Source organism: Streptopelia decaocto (assembly GCF_964273445.1).
Source record: "Streptopelia decaocto genome assembly, chromosome: 7".
Classification (NCBI taxonomy): Eukaryota; Metazoa; Chordata; class Aves; order Columbiformes; family Columbidae; genus Streptopelia; species Streptopelia decaocto.
This window is the reverse complement of record NC_138661.1, coordinates 26633776-26654306: the sequence shown is the minus strand read 5'-3', so window position 1 is coordinate 26654306 and position 20531 is coordinate 26633776. Positions and strand designations below refer to the sequence as shown.

Here is a 20531-nt window from a genome sequence, read left to right as displayed (position 1 = left end):
TATCAGTTGTCTGCTTTATCTTGTCTTCAGCTAAATCAGGGTAATTTATAAAGCAAGGACAAGACATGATGTTAATTATACCTCATGAGGGAATACATCATCATGAGCCATTGTTTCGTGTGTGTTTAGATATAGCTCTTTGTGTATCTCTCTGCTATGTGTAATACCTTACTCCGAGTGGAGAGCCATGGGGCTGTCTGCAGAGCGTATTGCTCAGAGTGAGCAAAGGCACCTGACCTTGGCTCTTGGTGAACTGCCTGGCATGGATTGTTTTGGAGTGAATTTTCATAATTGTTTTAAAAATGTAAAGCTATGATGCAGAATACTAGAATACTCCTTTGCTCAAGGACTTTTTTTTCTCTGCTTATACTTATGGGTAAACTGAAAAACACCACATGTTATATTATTAGCCACAGAACTTTAAGCCACTTTACAATAAACGAAGGAGAAAAAGGGAATGGTCTTTTTTTTTAATAGTAAATGAGTATCAACTGCTGCTGCCAGGTACAGAGATAAATTCTGGAGTGAAGCCACTGAGGTGAATGGATTAATTTGGGAAATATGCAGTATATGTGAGCGCAGAATTTAAGATTTAATTCTGAAAAGCCTACACTCCATTCCCAGAGTGTCAAATGTTTACAAAGAAATCAGTGAAGCCTAATACTCATTTCTGGGCCAACACCATTGTGTTTTCATAGTCCTGGTATAGAAGACCTCCAGTGTAAAACTGAATCAGACCCCATATTACACCAGGAGTGATGGGGCATTGGGTTGGCACATTCATGGGTTTGTTTTCTAAAATGATGCTGTGTTTTCTGCTTTCTAATAGTTCTCTTTTTATCAAAGATCAGGCAGAGCTATTAACCAAAAAAAAAAAAACAAAACCCCAACATGTTGGAAAGGATGTTAAACCAAAGGCTATATTTGTATATACAGTATGTTTAAAGCCTTTTATTTTTATATTTTAAATGCTCTAAATTAATAAAAGACTAATTACAAAGCATTTTGCTTTTAATTTTAAAAATTATCTTAGTAGTGTCTTCTATTTGGCTAAGTGCCAATAATGAAATGCAACGAGGGACATTTGCCCTAAAATTTTAAACTGTATCAGAGTTAATTTTGTTGATTTTTAGCTATGAAATAGCATAGGTATGAGAAGTCACTGTTGTCAAATTTAGACAAAAGAAAGGTGTATTGACTATATCAGTACAAGCATCCTTGAAAGCACTGAGAATTCATTTATATTTTTAGCTTTTTGTTGCTTTTCAAAAACACTCTGAGATAAGACTTCACATGTGAACTGTCATTTTCAAGTAACGATCTGGAAAGATATTTCTTTCAGATTGCTAGGAAAAAGGTTTGTACCTCCTTAAGAGGAAGAACATTTAAAGTGAACATTTTGAATGTAGTATGGGGTGACACAGAAACTTTCAGCAATTGGAAGATATGCACTCATTTGAAAATAAACCAAGTTTAGATAATGGGAATATTTTTTAACAGATTAGTGTGTAGTTTTAAGCTATTCAAAGAGTTCCTGAAAAGAAATTGTAGAGTGGCACCACTGCATGAGCTGAAACTATGTCTTCAATTAGCATAGCAGAAATGATCATATGTCATACAGTGAGTTAGAATGGCTGGTAAAGACAGGAGTACATCACTGAATATTATTTATATTTACAGTGACTGGGAAAAGCAACACTTTTAGCTTTAGAGCAACATTTTTTTTAATCTATAGAAAGTTGTATGGCTAGCTAATTATGACTAAATATGTGCTATCAATATAGAACATTGTTTCTCCATCTCATGGTGGTAATGGAAGGTTAAAGAGGCACTCAAGCGCACTGAACACTTATATCACAGGATAGTTCTTTAAGCAATAGTATATGAAGGTGGATAAAAAATCACAGTAAAAACTCATATGCCTTAAAGTATTTATTTATGTTAATTTATTTACTCATTTCTCCTATGATTCCCACAGTTGTTTTGCACTTTTATTTAACTTGACCCAGACTAATTATTTTCAGTATCTTCTGTGACCTGAGTGAGATTTTTAAGATATATATGGCTAAGAAAAAGTAGGACATATTTTAAGGTTGTGCCTAGTCATGCTGTCCTTTTTCTGACCTAACTCCCAACAACTTAAGAAGCTCTTCTATCAATGTTGAAATTTTACTGGACTGAATCGAAACTGGACCCAAGATTGACCAAGAATTTGTAGAGTGTGTGTCATGTTCTTAGCCTGAAGTCAATGGAGCTGTCAGTTTACACTATCTTAGTATCTGGCCCCACAGCATTATTCCATTTTTTTCTTCAAAATTCCCTGAAAGTTATTAGCTTGCCATTTCAGGTGATTTTTTTTGAAGTGTATTGACTACATAGTATATTTTGGTGTCCAGAATTTTCAGTTTGTCCTATTCCTTTATCTTCTTGTTCCTTTATCTCCTTGATATTTTTGCTTGATCGAGTAAAACAAATATCAACCGTGCTATTTACTTATGTACTTACAGAGAAGCATGTGCTTAAATATTTTTTTTGATCAGGACCCCAAAAACAAATCTGTTTTGAACTCCATTAACAGCAGTGTAATATGAGGGTATTCAACACCACCAAGGATAAGAATCACTCTTAGTTTATTAAACTGTGTTTAATTTTAAAGAGTGCATTTTTCAGAAGTGCTGCTTGTGATCAACTGTGTCCTGAAGCCACGCATAAACATATTCATAAACCAAAAGCATCACTGCACCACCTGGAAGAAAAGATACTATTTTACTACGTGCAAAATTCAGTATTTTCAAGATTTTGAAGAACATTTGTAGTGTGCAATCTAAAAGAGAATATGGCAAAGCCTGATTTGCAAAATAGATAATTCTACTATTTCCCTAATTAATTAAAAATCACCAGTTCTTAAACCATATGAATTTTACTTAATATTAGACCATAAAGTTGATGCGAAAGTTTGTATCTTAAATCAAAATCACCCTCAGTGTGATTTTTCCTAACATTGTTTCAAGATTAATGTTTTTCTTTGTTCTTTCACAAGTGAAACTTTTAATCTGAATATGTATATATTTGTATGTTTGTTTAGAGTTAGATTTGGCCATGAAAGAGCAACTTGACTGGTGGAATGACAAAACTTGATCGCCAGGGTGATGAAAATGCTTTCAGGTAGATATTCAAGAAAGGTTTGCAGCTGTTTGTTTACCATGTCTAAAGCAGATCACAATATAGAAATGAGTCTAATCTTCCTGTGCCTGTACCTGGCTGTGAATGCACAGACAGTTTTGATCTGATGAAATGGCATTACCTGTTAGAACTGATAACAGTATAAAATCCCAGCTTGAATGCCATAAAATACCTTGACTGTTAGTGAAGCCAGACTAAAGCCCTTCTGTAACACAGCTGTAATTACTGCATGAACTAAAGAAGGGAACATTTCAGAAGGTAAATATATATACATATCTATATAAGCATACACAGAAGCTTCTAGTTAAAGAAAATGGGGCAAAAGAATTAGATTCCAGGCTGCAGGAGTAAAAGTGTTTTACAATGTTCTAAGTGTGGGTGCCAGCAACGAGGCACAAATATTTTCTGTCCTTTGCCTTTGTTGGCTCAGTTAGCAGGTTAGAGTGGCACCTCTAACAAAGAAGTCTTCTGCTGGGCTGTGCTGACCTTTCTTGGTAGAAGCTCAGACAACCAGGCACACAAAACTATCACATGAATTTTCCCATGTTATTTATCAAAATGAACCATCATCAGACTTGAAATCCTCTATGAACAGCAACTCACTGACAGCTAGATAGAGCAAAAGTTTGCAAAATTCTTTGACCAACAAACAAATCACAGACACAATGTCTAAGATGTGATTTGAACTCAAATAAAGGCTGATTCCAATTCTTATACTGTGTGATCTGTTTGTGTATCTCTTCTCCTGAAAGCATTCACATGTTGAAAGGAGGAATTATCTTTCCAGCCACAATAAAAATTGCATTATTAATTCATTGGAAAGCCAAATCTATATATTAACCCATGGGATTACGAAAGTGTTTAAAATGAAGTGCAAGCTTAACTGACTTGCTAGATCTGGGCAAGAAGATGTAGTAATTTGTAAGATGTAAAATTTTATTCCAAAATCTACTGTGCTAACAGGTACTGAAGAAGCAAACCCCTGCTTTCTTTTTGTTCTGTATGTAATCTAGTATCTTTAGAGTGTGAAGGAAAAGGCTTTTTGGCTCCAGAGTTATGCCCAGCTGCCTTGTTTCCCCTCCCCACTTTCTTCCTTTACCCTGCACAATAACCAGGTATGGTCCAGCACTTAGCCAGATAGGCTGGATATGCAAACATTTACAGACAAACCTAATGCCTCCTTTATACTGCAGAACAGACTCTGTACCTACTTGCTTTTAACCATGTGTATTCTTGCCTATTAAACCACCTTGCCCAACTGGAAATACGATTTCATGGGAATGGGATACTGTTCAAACTGGGGCTTCTGCTGTTTTTGACACAGACTGCCTCTGTGGGCTGGCAAAGTCTAAGGGCTCAGTGTTTTGCTTTCATGATTAATCAAAACCAGTCAGGGGAAAATAGTCCAAAAGTAGAAGATCTAGCTCTCAACCACTGTGCTCCCACATTTGGAGTAACAAGTCCAAATAGTAGTGAGAAGGGGTCAATCAACAAAGGTAGTTTTAAGTTATCCATGTCCTCTTAGCCTACCAGGGCCATGCAAGTCTCTTCCCAGCTCACGCTATCAGACTTTTAGTGTCCGCTCTTTACGACCCTTGCAGAGCACAGGAAGAAGAAAGTAACTGGAATTCAATACGCTTGGGCTATGCTTCAACTTGTTGAGAGCATTTATACTGGAGAGACTTTAACCAGCATTTTAACATGAATTTACATGGGTACAGAATAGTCCTAGTGAAACAAAAAAATTACATTAGAAGGAATGGGACGAGCCTTAAGAAGCACTTCCAAAGGTATTACAGTTCTGGCATTTGCATGGATACATTTGGCCAGTTCACAAATAAAGTAATCATACAAACCAGCAGTTACATGGATCTGCAATCATCTGATATGTATATGTAAATTATTTTTTTAGACACATATTTAGCCAAATCCATCTATGATACTATTGGATGACGCTACTATCAAAATAAATCATTCAAAGATGAAAGAGATTTTGATGATTTTTGGTACGCTGTTTCATTTATTTGACTGATGTTTACTACATTTTTTCAGGAAACTGAAAAACAAGGAGAGAAAGCAAGAACAAAAGCAATATAGAAGTGACAGAGGGAAAATTACCTGGACCAAGCCTCAAGATCTTGGGAACCAAGCCTTTGTACAGAGCCAGAAATCTGTAGCAGAAGAAAAACAAACAAAACATATCAAACAGTAATCTTGCTCTAAAAGAAGAATGGAATTTTAGCATGTGTTTGTTAAAATGCTGGCAGAGCATTTAGAAGCAATTATTCAAAATTACACATGTTCAACAGCAAGCAGTATCTGGATTTTAACATTTTACAGAGGCAGATCAGATGAAGAGAAAAAGTTAATCAGTGTTCAGTCACAAAAGCTACGTTGTGAGCCTCACCAATCAGAAATATGACTTTAATCAGTGAGATGGTTTTACTTTCGAGATGTCTGTTAGCAACAGCTGCATACATGGACAAAATGACTGCTATAATTGAATACCAAAGCTACAACTCCATCACCACTTGAGCAACTTTACTTCCACAAGGATCTGTCCCCAATTTAATTATTTCAGCAGTCATTTTAAAGGTACAGTGGTCTGTATGACTACAATTAGGTGAAATTGTGAAATATTCTGTTGTCTGTTGATATTTTCCTTTTACAAAGTGAAGAGCTGAAAAAATTACATGTGAGAAATATGAAGCATTTATTTATGGAACATAGATTTTGACAAACCAATAATCATCTTGTAGCTCTTTTGTAATAGTTTACATGGAGCAGGAGGATGTCTCCCTCTAATTCTAAAATACATTTAAAAATATTACATTGTGTTCTTTTGATATGTGAGTTCAGGGTGACTTAATGGCCCTCGTCAAATCTGAAATACAACAGCATGATTTTATGGAACCATATGAACTAAAATAGAGGTCTGGACATTTATTAAAATAAGAATGTTTTACCCTTCCTCTTTATAGACTGTTGCCATAGTTTTAAAACAGGTTCTGTACTTGATCTCTCCAGGAACTGGCTGTGGTCCTTGAATCCTACTTTTTGCAACATCAAAAGGAATGTTAATAATTGAGGCTATTGTTCCTGAGACTAGCCCAATTCCAAATTTCCTCAAAAACTCCAAATTTGGATCCTACAAAAAAAGAGAGAAAGAATAAAAAGGGAAACGGAAGGTTAAGCGCTATAAAGTAACATGTATTTAATCAGAAAACTCACACAACAGAACGCACTTGTGTTATTTTAGCGGAACACATTAGGATTTCCTACGCTGGAACTTGTTTTCTTGACAATCCTATTGGCTGTGTTTTTACACATGGTCTAAATTGCTGAAGTACACATTTCCTCACACAGGATTTATAAACACAGTTCATAAAGAAAGACTGGTATGGCATATGGGGATGATTTGTATAATTGGGCTTCACAATGTACTTAGTATTACTGTATCAAAACAGGAGAAATCCAAGCACACTATTAGCTAATTGGCCAGAATATTTTACAAATGACAGCAACTTCCACCATGAAGCCTACTAAAATGCTCATTTGTGTGTTGGACCCCCAAATGCTAAATTAAATAAAGGCTAATCTCAGTCTGCTGCCATTCCCCTCCAGGTTTTTTACATTTATTTTCACATGTAGCTGATCCACTGTACTGAGAAGTGCTAGCTTCCTGTTATTAACAATCCAACTCGGCGCAACTGCAAAAGAGCCTCTGCGTTCTGCGTATTATAAACGGTGGTAACTCACTCAGCTAATTGGCTGAAGAATTTACAACAGATTGTTTCTGAATCCTACTATATATTCACAGTAAAAGCTAGAAGTAGGTTAGAAGTGCATCTAAAACCTTTTTGCTCACTCACAGTTCATTTGATCTTTTAGAAAGACCTCCTACCTTGGCATTTTCTATGACATCAAAGAATTCAGAGTTTATCTGGGAGTCAAAGGCTCTTGAAGAAAGTCTAATCCTATTTCTTTAAGTAGTGGAAGTCACAGGGAAGTGTGTTCCAGTGCATTTCCTATGCACATAGTTTTTTGCTATTGGTCTTCAACAGCAAGAACCCTTTTTTGTTATAGCAGACTCTATATATGCAGTTACTTTTTTTTTTTTTTCATGAAGATACTTTAATTATGGGAAATCATCAGTAAAATAATAAATGATCTTGCCATGCTATAACATTAGCACAATATTATTTGTTTCATAAACCTGCTCTTTGTGACTGAAGAAGTTTTGCAAAAAGAAACATAAATTAAAACTTCCATAATATGCACTGGAGAAAGTCCATACAAGTGTTTAGAGACCAATGTCAAAATCAACAAGGTTTTTTATTACTTGCAGAAAAACTCAACACCTTGATTTCACAAAACATGAAACATATTGGCTTGTGGTAGATAAAGAATTGTACCACTTTATTAGCAAAAATCTTAGCAGTAAATTTCTGTTTATTCTGTGCATACTGACAGTGGTTTAAATGCAAATAAAATAAAGCTACTATTTTGGTATCTAGAGCATTAAAAATGACCCCTTTTGAGGTTGGAAGGGCAGCAGTATGGCAGCCGTATTCCAGTGTGGTGCGTACCCAGCTCCAGGCTGTAGGATTATACCCACACCTGAGAACTAAGCACTATTCAAGGTTGTACTAACATTCTCAAACCAGGCTGCAGCGAGGAAGCTACCACTGCTCTGTTGACTTTTCATAGTCCAGAATGGTTTGAAGTATCTTTGTCACAAAATTTGGTGCAAGAACGCTTTCTTTCGTAGCATCAAGCGCAGTGGGCTGTCCTCTGGGCTTGTAAATACGTGTCAGGCAAAAATATTTACTTTCAGGCATTGCAATTCAAGCCTTGCTGTTCCTGACAAATCCCTTATGTTTGAATGATGAACATTTTAATATTTTGGTGAATTCTCAATGCCAGTGTTGCCTGCTTTGTGTCTGAGAGTGCCACAGAGTATAGGATATAGTGGGTGTATGATCAAGTGAGCATCTATTGAAACCAGATACAGCACCAACACCACCAAAGGGAAACAATCACAGATTGCTTATTTATATTCCAGTATTTGTGACATAAAAAATGTTGAAAGTCAGCCTTTTGCTCATTCACAAAACTGGATCCTAACCAAATGTGCTATGGTATCCACTAGCTTTGTTATGTAACTTGATTTTTTATTACATATCCCATGGGAAGAGTTTTGTGGCATTCATCGCTATAATATCTGGATAATTTCATTTGTATAACAGATTAAAAATAAATTTAGCAGTTAAAAACAATTAAAAAGTTTTTGTTTTTTTTTTTTTTTCTAAAACCACAGAGTAGTTACTTTTTACTGTGCTACTGCTTCCAAGTAAAAAAAGAGATTCCCAAACATAATTTATGCCTCTGTCTATAACGCTTACACAGAATAAGGAACATCGGCTGTCTGTCACATAGGTGCAAGTTGGTGCTATCAGGAAGTAGAGTCTTTTTATACTGAAGTCTGTCCTTTTCCTATTCTATGGACAACAGCAAAATATTCTTAACAGTGTTGGACCCTGTGAAAGGAGACACGAGGATAACACATATCTGTTGTGCTAACACTGCAATGGGCTAGCAGAAGCAATTATCATCATGTTATTGTCACTCACTTCTTCACCATGAGTTCACTGGCTGAATGTTTCGTATTTGGTACATTAGAAAAAAAGATTCTGACAAGCTCTTCCTGTTTCTCAAATGGCAGAACTGAAGAAAAACCAGATATTAATTCCGTTCTTAGGTAAAGGTTATTTTTCTGCAGTATAAGTAGAACATGGAGAATAGAAACTTGATTTTAGATGGTGCCACACCACAGTACAGTATACCACAAAGAAGCGAAGTACCAGTTTGTTTATTCACAATGGAATAACTTTGCCATGGTTGGATAACATAATCTGTGATCATCTCACCTTTTTACCATGCCCTTCACAAGCACATTTCCTCTATACCCGAGTCGTTGCCCTACGAGCACCAGCAGCCATTAAAAATAAAGAGAGAAGTAGGTATAACTAAAAAATGCCACATCTATGCATGTCCTGATGGATTTCCCTGCTTTCTTTGGGAAAAAAAAAATTGAGATGTTATTGCTCTCCTTTTCATACTTCATTACTCGTATCCTGTAATTTTTAAATAAGTGGAGACTCCCTAGGTTCCTCCTGAATCACATGCTGCTTATTTCCTTCTTTTATATTCCATTATTTCTAGCAATAGAAAATTCTAGCCCTTAATCCAGCACATACACACCTATGTGCAAGAGTATCACCCACTGGAGGCACTTTTGATTTACCAGTTTCAGTCTCCAATGTCCTGGACTTTCCTTTCCCTACTACTTCATTCTCCTGTTTATTTGCTGGACACTTTGTCAAAATCCCTGTTTAAATCTTTGATCTCAGTCAAAAGCTTCCAAACTATCTTCATCAGTATTGAAGGAAGGTCACTTAATTCAATAAGCAGCATAGATATTAATCCAGCAATGAAAAAAACCCTTTGGTAAGGGCATGTATGCCTGGAACTCAGTTAATTTATTTTTTTCAGAATAGCTGAAAAATCATTTTAGAATAATGGCTCACCATAGCACATATATTTGTACTGATTTAGAGACCCATCTTAGATACAATCCAGGGTTCAAAGAAGGACACTACACTTGGATATGCAGTGGAGAGAAGTAGGTACCTTCAAAGGAACAGTTTAAAGTCACTGAGGTAGGTTGATCGAGATAAGCAGAAATAGATAAAGTGGACAGTCCACCAACATGCATAATAGTGTTTAGAAACCTGGCCATAGAGACATTCAGGAACACTACTTCTTTCTTTTCTTTTCTTTTCTTTTCTTTTCTTTTCTTTTCTTTTCTTTTCTTTTCTTTTCTTTTCTTTTCTTTTCTTTTCTTTTCTTTTCTTTTCTTTTCTTTTCTTTTCTTTTCTTTTCTTTTCTTTTCTTTTCTTTTCTTTTCTTCTTTTCTTTCTTTTCTTCTTTTCTTTTCTTTTCTTTTCTTTTCTTTTCTTTTCTTTTCTTTTCTTTTCTTTTCTTTTCTTTTCTTTTCTTTTCTTTTCTTTTCTTTTCTTTTCTTTTCTTTTCTTTTCTTTTCTTTTCTTTTCTTTTCTTTTCTTTTCTTTTCTTTTCTTTTCTTTTCTTTTCTTTTCTTTTCTTTTCTTCTTTTTTTTTTTTCTTTTTTTTTTCTTTTCCCTTGTGGGGCCCTGTTCAGTCTAAGTAGAAGAATGTGTTGCAAAGAAACTTATAATGTAACCCTATTTTCAAGCAAAAAAATCAGAAGAACAATATAATAATTTGCCTAACTGAAACTACTTTTACGAGTTTGTTTGCTTCAATATTTGGATGTTTGTCTTGAGATTTTTTTTTTCAGTTGCTGGAGGCACATATGTTATGAAAAATAATACTTTTATAAATAAGTTTTAGTGCTTCTCAGCACCTTGTAGATAAGTTCTCTATAAAAGAATAATGCTTACTGCATGAGGAGAATGCCAGTTCCTGACAATTTGCATGAAGTATAAATAATATTCATGGAATAATATTTGAAGCTGGTAATTGCAAAGCAATCTACTGAAGTTAGCCTGATACTAATGCTTAGAGTGGAATACTTGCATTAAGTTTCTTAAACTCATTTGAAAATGTTAACCATAGCATTAGTTCCATAAATGAGTTATATTTGGCACAAAAGTGCCAAAAGTGACTTGAAATGACCACTAAATTTAAATATGTTTGCTCAAAGTCACATAACAAGTCAGCAGAGAAGCCAGGAATGGAGCTGAGGCTTTGCACTGCATGCTGCACGTTCCACCTCCCTGTGTGACAAGGGAGACTTTAAAAGACAAGGCTTGGGTTTGGCCAGCTCTTGTTCTCCCCGGTGTGCCTAGCGATTATGGGACTGAGGAGGGAGATAGGCCAGAAATAAGAGTAAAGTTGCTTCTTGGCCCTTTTGGCCAACTCCTATGGCAAGCTAAGAGGTGCCACAAGACCTGACCTAGGCTACATTGACTATGATCCAGCAGCAAAACAGGTTGTAAGGAACTGCTTTAGCCAGCGCAATGATTGGATGGTTGGTTTGAACCACTAAAAGGAGCTTCCTTTGTCAACAGACAGTGGAAGAAAGGAACACGTGGGTCTGAGGAAGAGGGCCTCCAAGACAGAGGAGAAAAGGTATATTTAGAGAGAAGCAAGGTGGGAGATAGCTCTTGGGAAAAATAACAAGGAACAGATGAAAAACTCAAATGAGTTGCAATAAACACAGACACTGAGCCAGAAGAGAGTCAGGGTCTGGGTCTTCCTACTGAGCTGAGTAGAAAGGTTGTCAAATTCCAGTGTTAGGAGGGAGAGTCTGGTACAGATGTGCTCAGATGGTTTGGAGGAAATCAGCAGTAAGGAGGAAAAAATGATGTAGACTCACTGCAAGGCTCCAGAAAGGGTAAAAATGAAAAGACTGAAGTGAGTCTCATCACTGTTGTGATAAAATCATGCTTTGATTTTCTTATAGGATATTCACAATTTTTGTTTGTGACTTAATCAAGATTTGACCATAGTTTAAGAAACAGATTCATAGTTTTATTGACCCTGAACCTCTGTCCATCTCATGCATTTACATAATAAACTCCTTATTGTAAACTATAGCTTGCTGTCTCACTGGTACAATGATGATCTGATCTTTGTCAAGACATGCAGGAAACACCGAAATTATAACTACAATAAACATATTGATGACCAGGAAAAGCATTCCAAAAAGAATAGTCATAGCTGTGCTGTGTTTGAAATGAATGTGCTTTTTCACACTGGTATTCTCTCAGATTCCTCGAGTGCAATCTCATTGTGGTAGACATCTATTTAAGTTTTCAAAATCCACCTGTCAGATGTCTGACAGCATAAGAAGAGGAATGACAGCCACTAGGATAAATGTCCTGGCTAGTCTCCAGAGTGACACGGCTGTCTGCTATACAGGTTACACATCTTCAAAGAGTCTGAAATCCTCTCAGTGATTTGTTTTTCTCACAATACAATTTCCTGATAAAATTATTAATCTTACTCCAGATTTAGAAGTAGCATTATTATCTATTATTTACTCATTTGCTATAACTTTTTGGACCCGTAGGGCAAAGATAGGACTTCATTTAGTTCTAAAACAAACATCTCCACAACAAAAATTTGGTGTAAATAAAAACCACAGGAGATAACAAAAAATGTGGTCACTGAATATAAAATTTACAGAATTCTAGAGACTCAGTTCTCCCACATAGAGTTGGTCTACACAGATGATCAGACTGTTCATAAAATGTTGGGTGTACAAGCAGGTCATCTTTCCATGGCATCCTTTAGACACTAAATATGCAGAAAAGGGTATCCAGAAATGGATATCTTATTGCTTACCCCTTCATCCAGTACATTTGTCTGCACTATGCATCTTCAGTCTCAGTTATACAGTAATTTATGAAACAGAAAAAAAAAGAGTAGCCCCATGAATACCAGAACTAAAGAAGTTTGATGTTCTATGGGTTCTTTTGATTGATTGATACTGATGTCTGGAAAGATGCAAGGTCAGACTAAGGTTTACATGGGCTTTTTCCCATGGAATTCAGTTTTAATAAGGCATAAGTTCCAACTGAAAATTTCCCCCACCTGGCCCACTCATAAGATGCATTGTAAGGTCTCCCCTCTTTTTAAATGACTGTTTGTATGACCTGTAAGAACTCAGTTATTTTAAGTCTGCCTCTGTGTCAGCTATGGTCAAATCTGGTTATCAGTTTCAGCATTATCCTAATTTCCATAGGAAAAAAAAAAATTGTTTTTCCTTCTTCATATTTTTATTTTGATCGAACATTCCTCTCCTGAAAATTCATATCTGTCTTGCCTACAGGAATTCTGTAGTACAGGAGTAGGTGAGGTAGCAAGACTCTCCTTCTTTGATATGACATCTTTGGTGCTGATGGCCTTGGCTGAAGTCTTTAAACAGCACAGGCTGTAGTGTCCACAGCCACAGGACACCTCAGATTGGAGGGCACTGATCAATGGGGTGGCTTGTAACATCATACTGAATAGAGCACTCCCATTTTTTTTCCCAGCTCACAAGTCATCCTGAAACCTAAAATTGGATGATAACTCTGACATTATTCTATTTTCTGCTCTGATCCAACTTTCTCCTCAATTATCTTGGTTAATTAATTTTTTCAGCTGTGTTCCATCATATATTCTTTTCACTGTCGGTTCCTACATATCACTTCTATGTTGGCAGAGATCTGAAAAGACTAAAAATAAAATTGTTGTCTACTATCTTACTTATTTGCCAAGCTGAACAGCCCATTTTGGTTTCCCATCTCTTCTTCTTTGCCTATAAAAGTTTATGGCTCTTTCTCTTATAAAACAACACACCATTCAGCACTGTCTGATGCAGCAGCCCTTTTACCAACAGGCACATCTGTGGCAGCTGGGGCAGGCAGTGCCTGACTTGAAATGAGTTTTGCATTTGGCCACGTTTCAAAGCGGTTTTTTAACAGGCACTGAGGAAATATGATTAAGAAATGTCAGCCACCTGGAGGTGGTAGTGAGCAAAGGTTTTAATGAAACTAATGTTTACAATCAAACCTAACTATGATAAAAAATTGAAAAGTGAAAGCTGATGGCAGTCTATGAAATGTGCTATAAAAGTAGGTGCCATAAAACTGAGACGATATAAATTTGCAGACTGATTTGATTGCTAGTGCAGATGCATAGCTGTTAATACTCTATGGTTGATACATTAGTTACAACTGAAATGAGTCTAGTTTATTCCATTTTCAGTAAACAGGGCATGAAGTTGACTATGAATGGTCTTTTTAGCAGAATAGACTGAACATATGAAAAATTATTCATTATGAACATTTACAGCCCACACATGTAATTTGTATAATTTGACCACTTAACATAAAAGGTTTATTTTTTTGGCAAAATAAGCTGCAAACATCCTTAATTGGGATGCAAATTTAATGCACAGTTTAGCACTGTTGACACCTAAAAGGCTCATACGGACATTTCCGTACATTTTTCCACTTAAGTTACAGATGGTGAACAGCAAATACATAGTCAAGAGCCAAAATTATTTCAGAAGTGTAGTATTCTTATTTCACAGTTTTTATATGTATGTCAATACCACAAGACTGACTTTAATATTTTCTTTTCTGGCAAAATATACCAAGTGAACAAATTAGGTTTTGTAATGAAATCACGTATGTGAGAAATCTTGAAGTTACAACTGTCTAATATTTTTCAGATTAACTACAAAACAGAGAGCTATGTTAGTCATTATTTGTTGCTAAAGATCACAGCTTTGTGCAGAAAAATAGTGTTAATTAAATTGGCAAGCCTATATCTGTTTGTCTATTGTGCTATATGCAGAACTTACTTTGTTGACTGGAAGAATGTTCTTCACATTGAAGTAGAATCCAAAGTAAACCATGTTAAACACTCCGTGACGGCCCAGTGTTGCAGTAAGACCTTTGTTGAGTCCTTGGAAGCCCAGACCATCAGTTTTAATGATCTGCCGAGCTTGAACAAAGCTAGAGGGTTGCTACAAAAGTTAAGCAAAAGAAGGAAGAGCTCATCTTTACAAAAAGAGAACAATAACCATAGCATCATTTCAATCCTGTTGACAAATAAAGTGTTGCCAATTCTTGTCATTTTATCTTAAGTCTTACCAAACTTGTTATTTTCCCTTTCCTGTGATTGTGTAAAAATCACAACTTCCATTTAAAAAAAAATCCTCATTTTTCTGATTGCAGAAAAAAGATGAAAGTGTGACTTGGGTCCTCTAAAAAAGGAAGGATCCCTAAAGCAAATGAAAAGGTCTTAAAATACTACTAATACTAATACTAATACTACTGATAATGACAAATAGAATTTATGAAGCAACAGGTGGCTTTGAATGTATGAATTTGGCAGTAGGGGTTTTTTATTATTGATGCTGTGCTGTTATGATTATGGCAGATGAAACTTTTACACAACTAGAACATTTAACAATTATTCTGGAAAATAAGAAGATAAAACCAACTTCTCTATTAAAACCAATGGCACAGGAACATGCATGGTGAGAGAGCGATAAAAAGGACAGAACTGGAACAGGAAATTTTTTTTTGAGCCATTATGTCTAGGGAAGCAAGCCCTTGGGAGCCAAGGAGCAAGGAAGGCTATAAACATTTGTGTTGAAGATCAGCTTGGCAGTGTGCAGATTCAATGTTAGGAATAGGGCTGAAAGGTGACAAAATACATATATATTGTCTGGAAATCCTTCTGGATCCTCTGAGGCTCGTACACTGTTAAGAATGTAAAACACCGCTTCAATACACCGACTTTGAAGGACTTATTTGATATACAGCACTTTTTAAAACCAGATCACATGTTAAACTTTCTTCTAGACCTGAAAATCTTTAAAATATATATATTTTTTCCCCTTAAGTATCCAACTGGAAATCCTGTTTTGCCCTCCTAATGAACTTACTTAAAAAGTGTAGTTAGATTTTGAAAATCAGAATACCTATTCAAATTCCAAGGTACAGATTTAGGAAATATACTTTAGAAATCCTGTTTTGAAAATAATGCACAAAAGGCATAGAAATAATTTTAGTTGGCCGACTTCCATTTAATGAAAGGCAGACAGGAAGAAACTTCCTCAGAATCCACTTATATAATGACCAGATCCTCAAACAGAATCTGCCTGACTACATACACATTTGATCTATTTTCCAATATATTCTGATACTCAGAATCAAGTGTTCCCTTTCTGAACATTTTAGATTTCTTTTTAGCAGATTTATAGAAAAGTTCATTTCAAAAAGTTGTTGACTTGAGTTTGTCTTTCTCCAAAGCATAAAGCTGGCTCTGAGTAACCAAATATTTAATTAGAAAGGCAAAACATTACTTCCTCTAGGAGGCTCAAGCATGAAAATATAGAAGAATTTTGACTACAACACTGTGGACACTGCTAATTTCAATACTGTTATTTGTTTAATAGCTTTCCATTTTAAAATATCACAGTGGTAGATCAACAGCATAAGCCAAATGATGCCTATCATATCTGACACAGCATGTGACTGTTTATTTAGGTGACTGACAAGCTTAGTCTTTAATACAAAATTTCAATCTCATTTTCATATTTGGTAATTAATATTATCCTGTTAATGCTCTGCATACATTTTAATATAGTTTACTTTTTAACTACCCCCAGGGATTCAAATCAGAATCTGTTCTAAAATGTCGATATGCAACATGGAATATGGTCCTGATACTAGCAATAACATCCTTTCTAATGCACAAAAAATGAGGATTAGATCTTTAAAAAACAACCAGTGGTCCTGAGCTGAATACAGCTGAATACAGCAACTTTCAATAGCAAGGTACCCCTTGGTCTCATCCTGAATATGGATTTACAAATGACTCAGAGGAGAAGCCTAACATCTGCTGAACACCTGAGATGGGATTCATCAGTCCAAATGTAGATACCTGAAATGTCCACATCTACATCCGAGCTATTCAAAGACTCCCTTTTTCAGTCCTTTGGCAATAAAGAGGGCTCTCCTAGACAGACCTTTACTTCATCCAAAGTAGTTATCTAAAATGTCTGTTGATCAAGCCTTAGAAGGCTTCCATCACTGATGATGGAAGGACCTTAGGATGACTAATTCAGATGGAGGATTTTGTTGTATAAACATCTGGAGTTTAATTCACACAACTGTTGACTTAACAGAGATCTAGTCAGTGGAATCTACAGTCAGATTCTTCTCATCATAAAGCAGAAACTTGTATTTGTTTAATTAATCACAGCTCTTAAATCAGGTGAGATTTTTATAACCACATCAGATTCTATAGCAAGTGAGTTATCCACAGCTAAAGGCAAAAAGGAAAAAAAAAAGGAAACCAAACAACAAAATGTTAGGCTTTCTAGCAGTTTACCTTAACAAAACATCACCGTTATTTTTAACTGTAGCAATTCACATTACAAAAGTGCCAATATGTGATTTATAGTGGTCTTCCTCTTTAAAACTGTCAGCCCTAGAAAGATGATCTGATACCACAGAATAATTCAGCTGTCACCACAGTGTGTGAATATTTGCTCTGGGAGTGTGCAGGAGTCTGGGTGTGGGTGTACGTGTTCATGCTCTTCCTTGTTCCTTTTAAACAAGATATATTTATTATTTCAATACAATAGTCAAAGAATTATGTGAACCGCATTAGGTTTCATCATATAGTATGAAAGCTACACAATGGGGTAAGTACATGCTTTACTTAAACCTTTTAGAAAAACAGTGCATGGTAATGAAATTAGTGTACCACTGCCTTACACTGTATAAAATAACATGCACATGCTTTTCCCAATAAGCCTGAGTTTACATGTATTAGTGTGGAATATTCTTGAACATATTATTATGAGAACTTGAGAACATGGCAATTAAGTCACTGGAGTTTTCCTGATTTACAGCAAAATGTGAAATCATAACACAAGTCACTGGAGTTTTCCTGATTTACAGCAAAATGTGAAATCATAACACTTTTAAAAAGATATATTAAAAATCGATATGTCTGTGATTTAACTATCTTTGTGAATTAAGAATTTCAGTCCCTTGGATTTTTTAATTAGGGCAAATAAACACTTTCATTTATATCTTAGGTGTAAGCTAGGTTCCTAGTGGAGTTCCAATAGCATTCTTTCATAATTTAATTTATAATATACTATTATTTGGATTTTGTGAAATGTTTTGGTCAAATTTAATTCAAAGAATATTCACCTAAAACAAAGCAATTCAGAATGCTTTTGAACAGCTACGCTGTGATTATCAGAGTATTCTGAAGTCACCAAGGAAGCGTTGCTGTAATTAATTGCATAAAATTTAATAACTAAAATACCCCAGACTTTTTAATAAAGTTTGCAATTGAGAAAAAAATTAAAACATATGAAGCATAGGACATATTGGTCTCTTGCGACTTTATATGAGCTAGTTTGCTCAAAATATAATGCTGCTGTATTTACATTCAAAACCAGAGGTTTTATTAAGATAGGTAAATTGTATATTCACATCTGTGAGGCAGAAAGATCCAGAATATCTTAGTCATAATTTTTTCATATCACCTTCCTGAGAGAGAGTTCCTCTCACCCATTGCTTTCTTCCACTTCCAGTCTCTCTCCTTCCAGGATCCTAACCTTTTTACACCAGTGCTGTATTAGTTCTCTGTTTCAGTGGCTTTGCTATCCACGGTTAAAAAAAGTCTAGGTTGGAGACTTGGAGCAACCAATCTTCTCTTTCTCATGCATTGATAATTGAACAGAAATTTATCAAATATTTTAAAATGTATTCTGAAGAGAATGCTTTTTCTGGAAGAGTTATGGAGTAGGTAGCATCTAGTCTGTCATTGGGAAATCAGTGGTACTATTTTTCAGAATGTATCTGAGGAGCTTGGTCCAAGCAGCTTATGTATATGGTCAGGTGATAAACCTCGTCACTGTGCATCCCTGAAAAGGGTTCAATTTGTACAGATGAGTGCTACAAGGCACGTAAGTATTAACTCAGTCAAAACTTCATAGTAGAATATGCAAATATCATGCCTCACCGGCGATTCAGCCAACCTTTTCATGCTATGCTTATGTGATTTGGCACTTCCAGCATGGTACAGCTGATTTCTCAAAAGATTTTGAAAGAGCTGATTTGACAATTGTTAGTCTTATTCACTGCGAAAAGAAAGAGGGAACTGTGTGACTGCCTTCCTTCACTTTAGCCTGGAACATTTTCTACATTAAAATTAATTGAAGCTGGTGCATTTCTGGGAACACTTGATTTTGGTGAGTCACTGTTTTCCAGTTTAATCTTTTTTGACTTTCAGCAGTACCCAGAACTACGGACAAATTCACCTTTGCACACTGACTTATTTGAATGAAGCAATATTTGAATAATAAAACCCTGAAGTGAAACAGGAATTTAAATTATCAGAGTGCTTTATTATATAATTACTTCCCAGTTTGTGATTATAAATGTGAAGACCTATAATATAAATAATTTCATCCAAGACACTGAAATCTACCAGCTACGTTTTTACCATAATATACACCAGCTGGACCCTGGTTAGGGTATGGGGCCATGGTGTTTCACACTAACCTTCGGTGCTCACTTGAAGTCCGAAGACTGCTGGGGCAAAAGCACTGTGTACAAGAGGCTCAGGTTGTTGCTTGTGGACTACAGGTCCTCACAGTGCAGGGCTGCTGGCTGCTCTGGAGGGACGAAGGTGCACTTCAGGCACAGAATATTTACAATAGAGATGTTGACACTGCTGACAATACTGTATGTATCTCTGAAGGCATTGCCTATCGAGTCTCTTCTCTCTTTTTCCATTTCTGTCAAGCTTGTGGGAAAGTCCTTTGCATCAACTCAATGTATTATAGACTTTTGTATTATAGACTCTGGTCTACATATGAACTTCAAAGTGCATTATGTCTACTAAAGCAGAAAAAGAAGAATGGAACAATTCTTATACCTCTGTGAAGGCATTCCGATTTGTCTGTAAGGTAACCTTTACTACTTCAAAAGGGTTTACCACAACTGCCTCTGTCAATCCAGATCCCAAACCAGCAACGGCAAATGCCTAGGAAAGTTAAAATGAAAGTTAAAAATTACAGAATAAAATTTCCCATACATCTGACTACAAAACTGAATGACACAATGCAAACTGTGAGATTACAGGAATGCAGCCGTATTTTTTTATTAAACAATATTAGCCTTTGATTAGATGCTGACAGTTCATGAGGCAATATGACAATAGCCATAAACCATGTTCCAAAAGATACAAAATAAAATGTCATAGCACTTTCAATGAAGTCTCTTTTCAGCTGGAAGAAAAATCGTAGTATGATTTTTAAAGAAAACATGGAAAAACAATTCCTTCATGTTATCTTTGGGTAGAGTCTGAATAAAAACACAAATATAAACACAGTTATTCAGTACTGGAAATAAATAAAAACTCTATCCTGAGCATTAAACATGTAACACTAACATATTAACTTTAAAAAATAAAATAAACTAAGAAATTAAAATATTGTAGTACTTAGGCAAATTGCATAAGTAGAAGGAAACTCCTCCTAAGAAAATATCGATCCTGAAAATTTTATAGGGGAATGAGTGGCACACATGGAAATGTCAGCATCCTCTGCAAGAATGAATTAATTCAATTTACCTAGAAGCTAATGATACATTACAACCATAGAATATGGAGATATTCACTGATTTTCTTTCAATCACAATAAACCCTTTAAAAATAACTTAATTCATTTGTAGCAGAAAAATAACATTTAAATATTTAAGTCAATTGAG

General features: G+C 35.5%; 1 protein-coding gene across 2 annotated transcripts in view; it reads right to left on the bottom strand.

The window, feature by feature from the left end:
- Positions 1-1941: 1941 nt before the first annotated feature.
- SLC25A21 (solute carrier family 25 member 21) overlaps positions 1942-20531 on the bottom strand; it is a 256619-nt gene continuing 238029 nt past the window's right edge. The window contains exons 8-12 of one of the 2 annotated variants that reach the window (XM_082058840.1): positions 19699-19806; positions 14585-14749; positions 6150-6331; positions 5302-5354; positions 1942-2746 (exon numbers count right to left, since the gene is read on the bottom strand). In XM_082058840.1, the coding sequence (XP_081914966.1) occupies positions 2667-2746; positions 5302-5354; positions 6150-6331; positions 14585-14749; positions 19699-19806 (588 nt within the window). In that variant the 3' untranslated portion in view covers positions 1942-2666. The remainder of the gene's footprint in view (positions 2747-5301; positions 5355-6149; positions 6332-14584; positions 14750-19698; positions 19807-20531) is intronic. The other variant, XM_082058839.1, reaches the window with a different exon arrangement.